Source organism: Danio rerio, chromosome 15 (assembly GCF_052040795.2).
Source record: "Danio rerio strain M-AB ecotype USA chromosome 15, GRCz13ab, whole genome shotgun sequence".
Taxonomy (NCBI): Eukaryota; Metazoa; Chordata; class Actinopteri; order Cypriniformes; family Danionidae; genus Danio; species Danio rerio.
Genome location: NC_141035.1, coordinates 11,851,277 through 11,868,852, shown reverse-complemented (window position 1 = coordinate 11,868,852; position 17,576 = coordinate 11,851,277). Strand labels below are relative to the sequence as shown.

General features: G+C 41.5%; 1 protein-coding gene across 1 annotated transcript in view; it reads right to left on the bottom strand.

Moving 5' to 3' along the window:
• LOC147840511 (uncharacterized) overlaps positions 1–17,576 on the bottom strand; it is a 44,028-nt gene that overhangs the window by 16,784 nt on the left and 9,668 nt on the right. The window contains exons 2-3 of the mRNA XM_087283724.1: positions 2,547–2,734; positions 2,147–2,450 (exon numbers count right to left, since the gene is read on the bottom strand). Of these exons, the coding sequence (XP_087139850.1) occupies positions 2,147–2,450; positions 2,547–2,734 (492 nt within the window). The remainder of the gene's footprint in view (positions 1–2,146; positions 2,451–2,546; positions 2,735–17,576) is intronic.

Below are 17,576 nucleotides of genomic sequence, written 5' to 3'. Positions count from 1 at the left end.
TTTCTGTAATAAATATGACTGTCAAGCCAGGATCTTGATGGTTTATTGTGGGTATGTTGTTTATATGAATAAATCTGTGTTACAAGTTAAACAAAAATTCTAATAAACAATCATAGTTTGAATTTAAATTGTTTTTGTCTTGTGTTTACATACATTTTACATTTGAATAGCCAAAATTACAAGTTTCAGCTTTTAAAAGTGATTAATCATGATTAATAAAAAAAAGTGTAAATAGTTTTTTGTAATTGATTGACAGCACGTGTTTATATATATATATATATAAACAAATTATCTTAAAGTTTTCCTTTTTTTCTTATTTTGATAATTTTTGTTTGTTATTTAATACTGTGCAGTTTTGGCAGGAACGTGATGCACCTCATGTAAATAAAAAAAAAAAAAACTCTGTTACTGCCAGTAATGTTGAACACAAGATGTTCTTAAATAACTTTGTTTAGCCTATTTGCCCTGTGGCTGAGATGACACAAAAAAAAAATCTGCTAGCTAATGTTATGGCTGCCCCACAAAACTGACTTCTGCTGACATTACCGTTCATCTTTAATGCATCAAAGGGCATTGCACTGTTACAACAAGAGTCTGACATTAAGGTGTGTGTTGATGGAAGAAAGAGTGCAAGCTCAGTTAAAATCAATCACTTTTAACAGCCACTTGACTTGAGTTTCACATTGGATGTGGCAGAGCAGCACTGCATGACCTCTTGCCTCTCTGGATTACTGTATGTTATTAATTGTTAATGCTGTGGAATCAGAGGTAGACAATAAAACAGATGCCCTTGAGTGATATGCCTATGAAACTAACATGTAAGCAAGGGTGATTTTTATGTACAGTATGTAGTCATTTATTAATTTATTTTCTTTTCAGCTTAGTCCGTTTATTAATCAGAGGGTCGCCACAGCTGAATGAACTGCCAACGTGTCCAACATATGTTTTAGGCAGCTGATGCCCTTCCAGCCACAACCCAACACTGGGAAACACCCAAACATTCTTGCATTCACACACATACACAACAGCCAATTTAGTTTTTTCAATTCACCTATATCGCAAGTTTTTGGACTGTGGGGGAAACCAGAACACCTACGCGAACATGGGGAGAACACCAGTGACCTTCTTCCTGTGAGGCACTTGTCCTACACAATGCACCACCGTGATGGCCTGTATGTAGTCATTCATTCATTCATTCATATTCTTTTCGGCTTAGTCCCTTTAATAATGTGGGGTTAATAAAAAAAACAAATAATAAGAATTATATATATATATATATATATATATATATATATATATATATATATATATATATATATATACTCTTGTCGGCTAAGTCCCTTTATTAATCCGGGGTCTCCACTGCGGAATGAACAGCCAACTTATCCAGCACGTTTTTACACAGCGGATGCCCTTCCAGCCGCAACCCATCTCTGGGAAACATCCACACACATACACATTCCCTCATACACTAAGGACAATTTAGCCTACACAATTCACCTATACTGCATGTCTTTGGACTGTGGGGGAAACCAGAGCACCCAGAGGAAACCCACGCAAACGCTGGGAGAACATGCAAACTCCACATTGACCTTCTTGGTGTGGGGCGACAGGACTACTTACTGCGCCACTGCTTCGCCCTTATAATTACAAAACTACACAACAGGGGGTGATACTGCAATTAAGAGCTAGCGCTTCAGGGCAGGAGAGAGCTGAAATATGGCCTGCTGAAGCGGGGAGAAAATGCAGGTGAGCAGCAGGACTGAAACTAAATGGGAACAGGTCTAGTAGCAGATAAAAGCAAAATTAAAGACACTGACTAGGAGTTCAGACTCAACAGGTGAAAAAAAAAAACAGACTGGACAGGACTGGGAGATTGTTGAGCACACACGAAACGAAAGCAAAGAGAAAAATCAAGGAGAACAGGTGGGGATATATTAGCTTAATAGAGTAATAGAAATTTGGAGGATTGGTGGGAAAGTAGAAAGTAAACAGCAGTCATGTGGAGGGTGATCAAAACAAAACGCGCTAGGGAAAGACACATAGAAAATACAAACACCACAACAAATAACCAAGATGATCAAACCAAGAGCATAGCAGCAGACCCCCCCACGAGCGCTACAAGGCACTCCAGGATCAGGCTCACCTCGTCGTCGACGGAAGTCCTCGATCAGCCTCAGAATATGCTGGGCCAGAGTCCAACTCCTTTCCTCTAGGCCATAGCCCTCCCAGTCCACTAGGTATTGAAATCCACGACCACTGCGCTTGAGGTCCTTGGGGGAGAGCCATACCCTTTGACCACATACATAGTGAGGAGCCAGAGTCAGATGAAGATCAGCCACTGATTTGGTCCGTCTACTAGCCCAGACCAAGGCCTCCTTAGCTCTTCTCCAGGTGTGCCGACACCGTTGGACAAAAGCCAAGGCAATTGGGACTGCAGCATCGGGTTCCTGTGAGGGAAACAGGGGTGGTTGATGGCCAACAGAACACTGAAATGGTGACATATCGGGAGTAGATACTGGTAGAGTATTATGAGCATACTCTACCCAGGACAGTTGTTGACACCAGGAGCTAGGGTTACAGGTTGCCAGGCAGCAGACAGCACGTTCCAAATCTTGGTTTGCCCGCTCAGACTGCCCATTGGTAGTCAGGATGAAATCCAGATGACAGACTTGTAGAGGGCCCGATCTGTCGGCAGAATTTCCTCCAGAACCGGGAGACGAACTGGGGGGCCCTATCAGAAACCACATCAACCAGAAGACCATGAATCCAGAATATGTGGTCTACCACTACCTGAGCAGTCTCCTTGTCTGAGGGGAGCTTGGGGAGGGGAATGAAATGGGCTGCTTTGGAGAATCTGTCCACCACCATAAGAATCACAGTGTTAGCCCTTGATTCTGGCAAACCAGTGACAAGTCAAGGGCTAAATGTGACCAATTTTGGGAAGGAATGGGTAGAGGGCAATGCAGACCAGTGGGAGGCAAACTGAGCAGGCTACCACTAACTGCCTGACATCCCTGGGCGTGGATGTCCACCAAAATCGCTGACGAATAGCAGCCAGCAATCTCCAAGCTCCTGGGTGGCAGACCATTCTGGATAAGTGCCCCCACTGGATAACCTGAGAGTGCAGAGCAGTAGGTACTTGTAATCCCTCTAGGTACTTGGCACTCTCGCAAGGTCTCCTGTACCTGTCTTTCAATAAAAGGCTAATCTGCACCCTCTGATCAGTGGCACTACACCAATCTGACTGCCAACAACTCCCAATTACCAAGGCAGAAGGACCTGATAATCAATAAATGAGATACAAGACTTGTAGATAAGTCTCCAATTCACTCAGAAAGAGGTGGATGAGTTGAAAGTTAACTTTAGAGAATGTTCAACTGAATGTAAATCAAATGTAGATGATATACATAAATTAGCTGAAACTCTTTTGGTATTAGATGCTAAAGCCAATTAATTGGATGGTCAGTGTAAACAAAATAATATAGTGGTGGAAGGTATTCCAGAGTCTCCAAATGAGAAATGTGTGTGTATCTGAAGAGAAAGTAAAGGCGATAATTGAAGAAAAACTACAGCTTGATCCAAATAAACTTACCTATAAACAGGAATTCTAGTCGACCAAGGTAACAGGGACGCATCTTGATCAAGCATTTTCAGATGATGTAGTAAATATAAATGCTTATAATATTTACAGAAAAGAGAAATAAATATGGTGGAGGGGTTGCCATATACATTCAAAGTCATATTCCAGTAAAGATAAGGCAATATTTAAAGGGCACCTATGGTGAAAAATCTACTTTTTAATCTGTGTGGACAGACCTGTGTGTATATATAGTGTATTGATCTTCATATTGGGGTGATATAAGCACACCCAGTAATTTTTTTTTCAATGAAACAACATAAAAACGGTGGACCAATTAAAGCGGTTTTCAGACCGACCGCAACTTGACGTAGGAGTGCGGTCCCCCACCCACAGAATTGATTGACAGCTGTCCCGGTAGTCACGTGTATAATCATGTCAACAAGACCTGACGTGCGCAAAGCAACCGGGAATAAAAGGTCTGTTCAGTTTGCTAGGATCATCAATCGTCATCAAATGTGATCAAGAGTAAGTTTCACATGTTTAAAATGTTTTAAAAACAGTGCACGTGCGTAATGAAGTACAGCGATTTACTGCAGCTTTGCTTCATCCGCACAGCCACGTGTCAGAACAATTATAAAGGAAGACGCTTCAATCCCGGTTTGTGGACGTTAAATCAGGTTTATTTTGTACATAAACATAACAGATATCCATACAGCAGCGGAGATTAAGCTGCATCCTGTCACAAATGCATGCTAAAAGATTAGGAAGCTAACGTTAAAGGCGCTCTGTCTGTCAGTGTGTGTGTGTGTGTGTGTGTGTGTGTTGTGTGTGACTAATCAATGAATCAGAAAGACACGTAGAAAAGGTAGGTGGGGAGGACTCGCCTTAAAGGCGCAGTATGACAAAACAACCCCCTGGTGGAAAGATGTAAAATACAGGATCTAGTAAAGGGTATAATGAAAATCTGATGAATGCTTTGAGCTGAAACTTTACATACACATTCTGGAGACGTAAAACACTTATATTAAATCTAAAAAAGGGGTAACCTAGGTGCCCTTTAATGCCTATAGATGTAGAGGATTATGTGGCTACAACAGGGGTGGCCTACCCTGTTCCTGGAGAGCCACCTTCCTGCAGATTTCAGTTGCAACCCATATCAAATACACCTGCCTGTAATTATCACGTGGTGTTCGTGTCCTAATTAATTGGTTCAGGTGTGTTTGATATGAGTAGCAACTGAAATCTGCTGGAAGGTGGCTCTCCAGGAACAGGGTTGACCACATCTAGGCTACAAGTACAGTTACCATTTGTCAAATCATTACTTGTTGGTTGTTGTTACAGACCACGGAAGAAGAAACATAAGAAATGTTAACTGATATTACATCAAGTAAAAAGCAAATTGAAAAAATAGTAAGTGATAACCCAGCTCTATGTTTTGAATTGAAGAAAGTAAATGTACAACAAAAGAAACAAAAAATATCAATGATAAATATAGATAAACCATCAGGAAAGGAAATGTTTTGCAGAACCAGTCTGTCATATTTTCAATGAGAGTATTAAAGCCCCTGCCTTAATTTTTTTCTTTATCTTGGAAAGAAGCAAAGGTAGTTCCTTTACAGAAAAATGCGGCACTGAGTTTTAGTGGGGCTAATAGTCAACCAATAAGTTTATTTCCAGTTCTTAGTAAAGTTTTTTGAAACCATAGTGTTTGAACAAATTCAATTATTTTTTAAAGAAAACAATTTATTCTGACTTTCAGCATGCATATCTAGTAGAGCATAAAACAGGAACAGCATTAACACACATATTTGATGATTGCTTAGTGCAGATTGATGATAGTAATTTAGTAGGATCAGTATTGTATTTTAGCTCTGCTTTTGATGCACTGGATCATAAATTATTGCTTGAAAAATTAAAATGTTATAAATTTACTTCTCAAACTTCAGCATTGGTTTAAAAGTTGGGGTATTCTAAAGTCTGACTAGTAGGAGGCAATGTGTATTTTATAATGGAGGTTATTCGGAAGTGAAAGAGTTGCAATGTGTTGTGCCTCAAGGAAGTTGTTTAAGACCACTGTTATTTTCTATTTATACCAATGATCTTCCTTTGGTTTTAAAGCATAGAAAAGCAGTAATGGATGCAGATGATACAATATTATATTTACCAGTGGCATCGGTAGAAGGCAATGTTATTTTCTCTTTCTATTGCCGCAGTACAGTGTTTTCTTTTCACTTCAAGGACGCTCGCTGCGCATGACATAAACCAGGAAGTAAACTCATTCGGAGGCAGTCAGAGCAGCCTGCAAGCTCTTTCAGTTGTCTGTCTCTCCAGTGATCGCTTTTTTCTCTCTCTTGCAAAGCAACTTCTGTAAGTATTTCTTATTGTGCAACATTGGACTTGTATCTATTGCCATATTTTGTGAGGCGATTTACATGGACAAGTTATATTGATGCTAATTGTTGGCCATCGTTTAATAACTTGATCCTAGTTAACTTATGATGTTTCCTTAATCATCTGTATTTGGATTTAATATTGACCGATCTTATTTGTATCGGTTTGCAGTTTCACAATATTATCAGTAAACTTTATGCAAGGGATTCATCTGTGTCCTGGAGTTTGTTGGGAGTATTTAAGCTGAACGGAGTGCGGTCCATGTCAGTGAAAAGACGGCCATGCAGCTGAATTGAGAGTCACAAGGATCGCCATCTTTCGGAGCAATTAATATCAATGAAGTGACCATGTAACAGCGACTTGTCAGCTAAGTGATAATGTTTTCAATTCAATTCAATTCAGCTTTATTTGTATAGCGCTTTTACAATGTAGATTGTGTCAAAGCAACTTCACATAAATGGTCATAGTAACTGGAACAGTGTGGTTCAGTAACTGGAACAGTGTGGTTCAGGTTTTAGTGTTTAAGTTCAGTTCAGTTCAGTTTAGCTCAGTTCAGTGTGATTTAATCATTACTGAGAGTTCAAACACTGAAGAGCCAATTCATCGATGCGTAGCTCTACCAATCCTGAACCATGCGAGGCAGTGGCGACAGCGGAGAGGAAAAAAAAACTTCAGCTGATGGGAGTGAAGAAAAAAAACCTTGAGAGAACCAGGCTCAGTTGGGCACGACCATTTTAATTTCTCCGCTGGCCAAAAGTCTTGTGCAGAGCTTCATTCGCCGTGGTTTAGGCTGGAAGATGGCCTCAGCGAAGACTCGTCTGTCCCTGGAGCGTCACTGGAATCAGACTCATGTTTTCCACTCCCCACGACCATCAGCGCAGCAGCAGCTCAGGATATGGCCTGCTCCTGGATATGGAATCCTTGGGATCATCACTTCGCTGGTCTTGGATCCAATCAGTGACTTCGCATAATCTGAGGACCTTGGGATGAGTATCCCCAGGTGAAAATAGAGAATAAAGAGAATAATTAGCGTAGCTGCTGTTCATAGTGTATATAAGCAAGATGCCGAAGCCAGTGTGGAACCCGCTAGGTGATGCATTGAGTGTATGTTTTACTAAACAGATAGGTCTTTAATCTAGTTTTGAACTGGGAGAGTGTGTCTGAGCCTCGGACGTTATCAGGAAGGTTATTCCAGAGTGTAGGAGCCATGAAAGAGAAGGCTCGACCTCCTTTACTTGATTTTGCTATTCTAGGTACTACCAGAAGCCCTGAATTTTGAGATCTTAAAGAGCGAGTTGGTTTGTAGCGAGACAGAAGGTTGGTTAGATAAACAGGAGCTAGATTATTTAGAGCTTTATAGGTGAGAAGTAATATTTTAAATTCAATACGAAACTTAACAGGCAGCCAGTGTAAGGGGGATAAAATTGGGGTTATATGATCATATTTTCTAGACCTGGTCAGAACTCTGGCTGCTGCATTTTGTACTAATTGAAGTTTGTTAATAGAGGATGCTGGGCAGCCAGCAAATAGAGCATTACAGTAATCCAGTCTCGAAGTCATAAAAGCATGGACTAGCTTTTCTGCATCTGAGATGGATAGCATATTTCGTTATTTAGCGATATTTCTCAAATGAAAGAAGGCAGTTTTTGTGACATGGGATATATGGTATTTAAAAGTTAGATTGCTGTCTAATATGACACCCAGATCTTTTATAGTAGAGCTAAACTAACTTTGTATCCCTCTAATTGTAAATTGAGTTGCGAGATCTGCTGTGTGCAAGATTTAGGCCCAATAAGTAATAATTCTGTTTTGTCGGAGTTTAAGAGAAGAAAATTGTTGGTCATCCAGTCTTTGATGTCTTTGATACACTCAGTTAGTTTAGAAAGTTCAGACGTCTCGTCAGGTTTAGTTGAAATATATAATTGAGTATCATCTGCATAGCAGTGAAAGCTGATCCCATGTCTTCTAATAATGTCTCCCAGAGGTAGCATGTAAATTGTAAACAGTAAAGGGCCTAAAACTGATCCTTGAGGCACCCCATACTTTACTGGGCAGATTTGTGAAGGCTGTCCATTAATATTCACAAACTGGTAGCCGTCAGTTAAGTATGACTTAAACCATTGTAGAGCCTGTCCCTGGACACCTATAGACTTTAAGTGATTTATGAGGATATTGTGGTCCATGGTATCAAATGCCGCACTAAGATCGAGTAAAACTAATAGCGAGACGCACCCTCGGTCAGCAGCTAAGAGTAAATCATTGGTAATTTTCACTAAGGCGGTTTCTGTACTGTGGTGAGCCCTGAAACCTGACTGAAACACTTCAAAAATATTGTTCGTCTGCAGAAAAGAGCATAATTCAGTGGAAACAACTTTTTCTAGTATTTTAGACATAAATGGAAGATTTGAAATAGGCCTATAGTTAGCTAAGTTGTTGGTGTCTAGTTGCGGTTTCTTAATAATAGGCTTAATAACAGCTAGCTTGTAAGAGTTTGGAACATAGCCTATAGATAAAGAAGAGTTGATAATGTTAAAAAGAGGTTCTCTTCAAGCAGGTAGCAGCTCTTTCAGTAATTTTATTGGAATTGAGTCCAGCATACACGTAGCTGGTTTAGAGCTATTTATAATTTTTACTAACTCTTCATGTTCTATGATTTTGAAGCAGTGTAGGTTATTATTATGATTTAATGAAATATTTACAGGATTTGGAGTATAAGCCGGTGCAGAAAGTTTGGCATCTCCTATTTTCTGTCTAAAGCCTTCTATTTTATTACTGAAAAAATTCATGAAGTCTTCTTCTGAAAAATTCATGAAGTTTTCTTCTGCTACTGACATCATAGCAATTCACAATGTCACAACGCAGCAATAAAAAAAGTCGATGAAGACATCCAATCTGAAACTGTGCGTTTAAGAAGTAGTCATTTATCCAGTACTTTAACCAGTTCATAAATCAGTATGGCTGTTGCCATATCAAAGGCTAAACCTGAAGCAGCACAAGCTAGATCAGCACAGACACAAAAGGAAACTGAACCTAAAGTAGAAGAAGCTTATGTTCAAGCTAATCTTGATGCATTAACAGATGAGAAAGAAAAGGATGCTGCCATAGCAGAGGCTAATGCTCTTGTAGCCGAATTACAGATTATGGGCTTTGAAGTATCCAGTAAAGCTCACAGTCAGGTTAAAGACCAGCGAGTCGCGGCTTACGTGTCAGAACAAACTAGCCTATGCAGCAAAGATGTAATATTGCAAAAAATTAGTGATCATGCTTTACCAATGGAACATCCTTTGCATTGTCAATCTAATGATGTTGCCGCCGCAACGCCCCTATCATCCAGGGTTAATCAAAATCAAGATGCTGCTGTAGCAGACATTATGCCACATCAGGCTCCTCAGACCTGCGGAGTGCTGCCTCAACAAAGTCACAATAAAAAGCTTAACTCTTTGCCAGTTCACTACCATAGAGGAGCCATTTGTACGCAGCACAACTTTAATGCTGATCAGTCACTTCCCGTGATCATGCATGTTTAAAAAAACCTAATGGTGCTAGTGATGATCATGCTGCGGCCACTGGAGACCCTATCAGATACTTAGCTTGTAGTAGCATGGTTACTTCAGGCCTTACTGCATATGATGACCAACCAATCAACTATTGGGCCTGGGAAACATTTTATTTACATATACATCCAGGAGTATTAAGACTATTATTGAGAAACTTCCATACAACTTACGAGAAAAGTGGCTTTATTTAGGTACAAGAATATTTAAACATGAATATTCTGTTAACTTCCCACCTTTCACTATGTTGGTGGACTATATTGCCACAGATGCAAGGGCTCGCACTGACCCAGGATTTAACTTTTTCGCACAAGCTCCAGCAGAGAGGTGGAGTAAATGGGAGAAACCTACTATACAGAAGATGGTACGGAGGAAGATAAAGGTGAAATACAGGAGGTCAAGTCGACATGCACTGAAGTATTTGGTCAAGGATTTAGTGGCTGAACATGTGCTAAAATATGCCTTGTCAATGTGTTCCCTAATGGCTGCAGGAAAGAGTCCAAGACAATGTTCTCTGCTGGAAGGAACCAAATCCCTAATGTTCACGCCGAAATTCCTACTCCAGAATTAGCCTACCATCATGCCCATCCGAAACATATCGCTGATAAGATTCTGCCTTTGAATCCAGATGCCAAAATTCACCTCTTATTGGGCAGAGATATCTTACACAAGGTCTGAAACAGATAAATGGCCCTGGAGAATCACCCTTTGCGCAAAGGCTTGACCTAGGATGGGTCATCATTGGTGACGAGTCGCTTCACCCATGAAGGATCTTGAGTTCCTAAAAATAATGGATGCTGAGTGCTATCAGGATATTTCTAAAAGTTGGGTTGCACCTTTGCCCATTCGGTCACTGCGGCTGCCTAACAACAGGAAACAAGCTTTTGACCATCTTGTCTCGCTCTAGCATTTATTGGAAAAACGACCACAGATGAAAGTTGATTTCCTAGAGTTTATGGAAAAAATGTTAAAGAAGGGTCACGCTGAAGTTGCTCCACCAGTACAGCCGGAACAAGAGTGTTGGTACCTACCTTTGTTTGGTGTGTATCATCCAAGGAAACTGGATAAGATTCGTGTAGTCTTCGACTGTAGTGCCTCATATAAAGGAGTATCGCTCAACTACATTTTGCTCACTGGTCCTGACCTCAATAACAGCCTGTTAGGTGTTCTTTTAAGGTTCAGGAAGGAACAGGTAGCAATCACTGCTGACATCAAACATATGTTTCACTGTTTTCTCGTCAAGGAGGATCTTCGGGATTGTCTTCACTTCTTGTGGTACAAAAACAACGACCCTGCTTCTGACATTGTCCGTTACAGAATGCGGGTCCACCTTTTTGGGAATAGTCCTTCGCCTGCTGTTGGAGTGTATAGTCTACGACAAGGAGCTAAGGAAGCAAAAGCAGACTGCAGCAGTGATGCAAAAAAAATGCTCTGGAACATGCGCACAGACACATTCATATTTCAAATTGAAGAAGACCAGAGACCATTCACTCGGAGAGGTGTGCTTTTGACTGTGAACAGTATCTATGATCCTCTGGGGTTCCTTGTACCCATCACGGTTCATGAAAGACTTATACTCAGAGAACTGACAAAACAAGCAGAAGATTGGGATACTCCACTTCCTAAATACATGGAGGTTGATTGGTTTAGATGGAAATATTCCCTAAGATATCTGGAGGGAATCCAAATACCATGCCCATATGCGTCATTTTCCACTGCATGTGCTCTAAGAAGAGAACTCTGCATCTTTTCAGATGCTTCAATTAAGGCAAAAGCAGCCACTGCCTACATCAAGTTGACAAGCTATCAAGAACAGACTGAAATTGGCTTTGTCTTTGGAAAGGCGAAGTTGGCACCTCTGTCTGACCTAACTATCCCAAGACTTGAGCTTTGTGCAGCCCTACTTGCCGTTGAGATTGCTGAAATGATAGTTTCAGAGAGACATAACGTTCGATAGCATTACTTACTACACAGATAGCAAGGTCTTATTGGGTTTGTGGAGAGGTAAGCATGATCGAACACCCAATGAGGGGGAAAGCATGCTCAGAACCCGGCGGCTAATCAGCGAGCCAGTCAGAAATAATAAATAACACCTGTTTATTCTAGTAATTGAGCCGGAGAGACACCCTTCTTAAGGAGAAGAGAAGGAGCAGCCGGGAGAGACCATACACACACAGCCTCATGTGTGTTGCAATCTAAAATATAATACAACATTTTTTGCTCACATGAATCACTGACCCTGTCTTCTTCTTCCCACAACAACGAACAGCGGTGCCGAAACCCGGGAATCTTTGCTGCCAGAATGACCACTCAGTCAAGGCTGCCATTTGCGGAAGCCATCCAGGCCCTCACGGTCCTCCACCAACAACAACATGATGCGCTGGTGGAAATGAAGAACATCGAAGACCAACGGTATAAAGTCCTCATGGAGGCCCAGCGGGAGGACCGCAAGTGAATCCTGAGTCTGCTGACCCAGGAGATCAGGCCCACTCCGACATCTGACCCCCACCCTCCCATCGCTTTTCCCAAAATGGTGTCGCATGACGACCCGGAAGCGTTCTTGGACCTCTTTGAGAAGATGGCGGAGGCATGTGGCTGGCCACAGGCCGAGTGGTTGGTAAGAATCATCCCCCTGTTGTCGGGCGAAGTCCAACTCGCCGCACAGCAATTACCGATCCAAAATCTCCTAGAGTTTAACGACCTGAAGCGAGCCATTCTCCAGTGGGCCGGCCGCAACCCGAGGAGCAACGCCGGCTCTTCCGTTCGATGGCTTTGTTCGATAGCTCCGTGATGCCTGCCGCAGATGGCTACTACAGGATGGCCGGACTGTCGCTCAGATAATGGATGACGTGGTGCTGGAGCAGTTCATCGCCCACCTTCCCTCCCGAACATCGGAGTGGGTCTAGTGCCACCGGCCCAAGGATCATCTGGTGGCGAAGTCCAGGGTCAGCGAGATATTCTCTCTTCTTCCCCTCTTTTTCTGTCTCTCTCCCCCATCCTATTCCCAGGCCCAAAGTGGGGAGACTTTCCAGACAGCACCAAGGCTCTCTCCGGTTCAATCGGTTGGTCCTGCTGGCCCCGGGGGTATAGTGGGAAGGACTGGGCCGATGTATTGGCGCCACGGGCACGAGGATGGCGCACCAAAGAGTTGCTCCACAAAGGAGGTGAGATTGTTGATCCGCGTCCCAGCCATGCCAATCATCACCTCCGGTCGTGACGGGCTATACCAGATACCTGTGAGTATAAAAGTGGGTACATATTAAGCTTTGGTGGATTCGGGTTGTAACCAGTCCTCCATCCACCAAAGCCTGCTTCAAGACCCTGCATTGGATACGAGCCGCACGGTAAGGGTAAGGTGTGTGCACGGGAATGTAATTCACTACCCACTAACAGCAATAGATATTCAATTTCGGGGTAAAAAGCATAAAGTAGAGGTATCAGTTAACCTGCACCCCAAAAACCTGCTAATTCTGGGAACTAATCGGCCTGGATTTATAAGATTATTAGGAGTCTTATGTGTGAGTCTTATGTGCGGCCACCCCAAAAGCGCCTTTGCGCCCATTATCAATTACGGAGATCCCCTTCGAGAGAATTGGTATGGATCTCATCGGGCCATTAGAGCGATCCGCACGCGGACACCGGTTTGCATTAGTTCTAGTGGATTATGCAACCCGATACCCGGAAGCAGTAGCGCTCCGTAACATCTTAGCAAAGAGTGTTGCAGAGGTTCTGATTCGTATAATCTCCTAAGTGGGAATCCCAAGGAGATTCTCACTGATAAAGGCACCGCGTTCATGTCATGCACATTGCGCGAACTTTACAGATTATTGGGTGTTAAATCTATTCGCACCAGCGTCTATCACCCACAAACAGACGGGCTGGATGAAAAGGTTTAACCACACGCACACACGATCTGTAATTTTATTCACGAGGACGCAAAAAATTGGCATGAGTGGTTGGAGCCTTTATTATTCGCTGTGAAGGAGGTTCCACAAAGCCTCCACAGGGTTTTCCCCCTTTGAGGTTCTGTACGGCAGACAGCCTCGTGGGGTTTTAGATGTTGTTAGAGAGGCTTGGGAGGACGAACCTTTGCAGAATAAAAATTAAATTCAATTTATCCTCGACCTTTGAGCAAAACTCCACACACTGAGGCGGCTCTCTATAGAGATTTTGCTCAAGGCCCAGAATGACCAACACCGGCGTTATGATAAGGGCACTAAACTATGTCAATTTTTTACAGGGAGGTAAAGTCCTTGTACTATTACCCACTTTCAGCTCCAAATTACTTGCCAAGTGGCAAGGGCTTTTTGTGGTCACACGACGAGTCAGCGATCTCGATTATGAGGTAGTTCGTTCGGATAGGGCAGGTTCATGTCAAATATATCACATTAATCTGCTAAAGCAGTGGAGGGAGGCGGAGGAGGTGATGCTTGCTACGCTGGTTACAAACAAGGATGACCTGGGGCCAGAGAGCACCAGCTGGGCGTCCTTGGTCTTGGTCCTGTTCTGTGTGGATTATAAAAAAGTCAATTCTGTGTCGAAATTCGACACCTATCCAATGCAACGTATTGATTCCAGGGGGTTCCCCGGCCTGAGGCAGGCAGTGGGGGCATGTGGAGAGGTAAGCATGATCGAACACCCAATGAGGGGGGAGAGCATGCTCAGAGCCCGGCGGCTAATCAGCAGGCCAATCAAAAATAATTAATTACACCTGTTTATTCTAGTGGTTGAGCCGGAGAGACACCCTTCTTAAGGAGAAGGAGCAACTGGGAGAGAAGAGAGAGCACACACACACACACACACACACACAGAGCCTCATGTGTGTTGCAATCTAAAATATAGTAAAACATTTTTTGCTCACCAGAATCGCAGACCCTGTCTTCTTCTTCCCAAAACAACGAACTTTACAACAGGGTTATTTCCAGAATCAATCGAGAAGAACCAACTGTGATGTGCATCCCCAGGTGGTAGCTGGTTTCACTCATGTCACCAGAGATGTGATGCATCCAGAACACTTTGAGTGTTTCTCCAAGTTCAGCATTCTCCTCACAGCTGTAGCTCGCCTCATCCATGTGGCTCGTTCCTTTGCCCACTCTACTCAGAATGAGTGCAAAGAGTAGCAAATTTGCCAACCTACAGAAGAAGAGTCGCTGAAAGCTAAAATATGTATCATGAAGAGCGTCCAGAACAAATGCTATTCAGAGGAACTTAAATGTATAACTGCAGGATCCAACATTCCCCATATGCTGGAAAATTTTAACGAAGCATATCTCATTAAAGAAGAGTGTAAGCAAGTTCAGAGTCTAGCAGATACGTTTTGCAACAGGTGGAGGCACGAATACCAAATTGGCAGACCCCTGACAGAAGCTTAGTAACTTTTCAACAGCAAAAAGTTTATTGTGCGAATTAAAGACTTTCATGAGAGAATGAAAATGTTAAATAAGAGAATGTGAAGAATTTGGGGTAATGCAATATTTTATTTTTCCTGAACCAGGCCAAACAATACATTAAAATAATATGAATATATACTGCTTAAAAAAATAAAGAGAACACTTAAAGAACACAATGTAACTCCCAAGTGTTACCTTTTTAATTTTGTGAGCAGTGTAATAATAATATCAATAATAGTTATTATTTTTTTGTTTTTTACAAGTTTTTCTGTAATGTTTTCTGTAATGTTTTGCAGCGGATAGGCGTTCACTGCATATAATATATGCTGGATAAGTTCGCAGGTAATTGCACTGTGGCGCCCTCTAATAAATAAAGGGACTAAGGTGAAGGAAGTTGAACGAATGAATAATATGTATATCCCACATTTTGCATTCTGGCAAAGTATTCTGTAAATACTGAGTGATCATGCAAATCTAATTTTTAAAACAAGTCCCTCATTCCTAGTAAATACAATACAAACTTATATAATCTTAACAATAAGAGGGGAGCATCTCTACAGGAAATACTGTGGCCAAATGCATGAAACATGCATAATAATTATCCTATGTGGATTGACGGAATGTGCTTTTTTCACTGACTGACCAGTTTTTTATCATAATTTCACACCATAGTTCTGAAAAAAATAAATAACACATTCATTTGTTAAAGATGTGACAGAGTTAAATGTGTTCCATAATGATTTGACTTTAGCTCTGCAAAGAAATAAAAACCTCTGTTTTCAAAGTTATGGACTGAGGCTGTCAGCAATGAGCAAATTTCATCTTAACTTTCCATGCCTCCCTCCAGGTGCCAAGCTTAGTTGGACAAGAAGAGAAGCATGTGTTTCCCATTTTAGGATTTATTTCTTACAAGAACATTTATAAGACAAGCAGATTGGAACACTTTTGATGATGATACAAATAGCATTTTTAGTAATCAAGTAATCACTGGAGGGCTCTCCTTGTTCAAGATTCTAAGAAGCAACAACTAATTATATGGATTTTTGTCTCTTTTTATTGCTTATAAATTTGTTCATGTCCTTGTACAAGCCTTTGGTCATGGTTACTGTTAATGCAACCTGTATGGATTTATACACAAACAGAGACACTATGACAGTGCACTTGAAAATATATGTAGACATTACTGGCACTTCAACCCAGATGTGAATATAAGAAAATGATTTGTTAGTCACTTTTCAAATATAGTGCAGTTTGGCACGCTTCTCCCCAGCTCTGTCTCTCGCTAAGCAATTTATTCACAATTGTATTGATGAATAAGTAGATCAAAATCAATATTCTGCTCTTCAGCTCTAGAGTCCAAAGAGCACTGAAAAAGCTTTTTTACAATCTGGCTGGGTACCTCAGGCTTTTATAGACATGAGACTTAAAGTGAGATGCTAATTTCTCTACATTATATCGGGTTGAAAATTTTAATTAGATTTACTTTTCAGGCTTCTCCTGTAGCTGCACTTTTTTTAGGACAACACCTTTATTTAGTACAGCCATGTAAACCAAACCCTTTTTAACAAATAATATGAATATAGGGGAGTCCTCCATTTGAATCTGGAAATGATTACAAGTAGATAAACAAGCTCCAATGAGCTGTGCAAATAAAAGGCTGCTTTTACATCACATATTCATTGATTTTTGCTACATCTGTAGAAATCATGCAGAATTCCATAATCATTTAAAATCTTGCAGATTAACTCCATGCCAACCACCTAGAATGACTTAACAAATAGCAATAACTTAGGAACTATTTTAACCCTTATGTGCTGTTTGTTAATTTTTATTCACTCTGGGGTGGTTTTGAGGAGAAGTAATTTGCCAACTTCTCCACAACTTTCCTTTGTTTCAGCAAATGGGATAATTTTTGGTGATAAATCTTATTTCGACTGGTGATCGACGGTAAAAACAAAGTTTACCTCTTCTTAACATAGAAAAACACAAACAATCAATAATGCATTGGTTATTTGATGTTAAGGCTTTGATATAAAAAAAATGTTATAATGTAAGTCAATGGACAAAAAACTGCCGTGAACAAAACAAAAGTGTAGTCAATTTGAACAGTATACAAGGTTTAAACAGAAGCAGTCCTTTCATCCATTTTTAAATATTGTAATTTAATAAATGTGTTAAAAATAAAACCCATTGTAGCGAGGCAGAGGGAAAACACATACACAGTCGCGTTTTGTTACAAACAAGTCCCCGGAGGGTGCTTCATTTACAAAGTGAAAGGGGTGAAATACGGTGCTCTTCTTGGTAATGGTGCTCCGGGGAGAAGGTGAAGGATAGTGAGAAGTCGGGTGCTGGATCGTCACGAGCTGGAGTCCGCTGTGGGACAGACAGAGAGACACAAGCGTTAGCGCAGGGAGTCATCTGAGAATGAAGCTCGTCTTCCTCCTGTGTGGGGCTGGCTTATATGTCTCCCTGGCTGATGAGGTCTAGCTGTGAACGATCCAGTGTTGATGAGGTTCCAGCTGGGGTGAATTTGTGACCAGGGCGACGTGGCATCAGTGTGCTCGCTACATCCCCCCCCTTAGCGTCGTCCTGGTCCTGGGTTTTTCGCCGGAGAAAAGGTAATGTATTGAGAGGGGGGTAGAATGTTTTGACAGACGT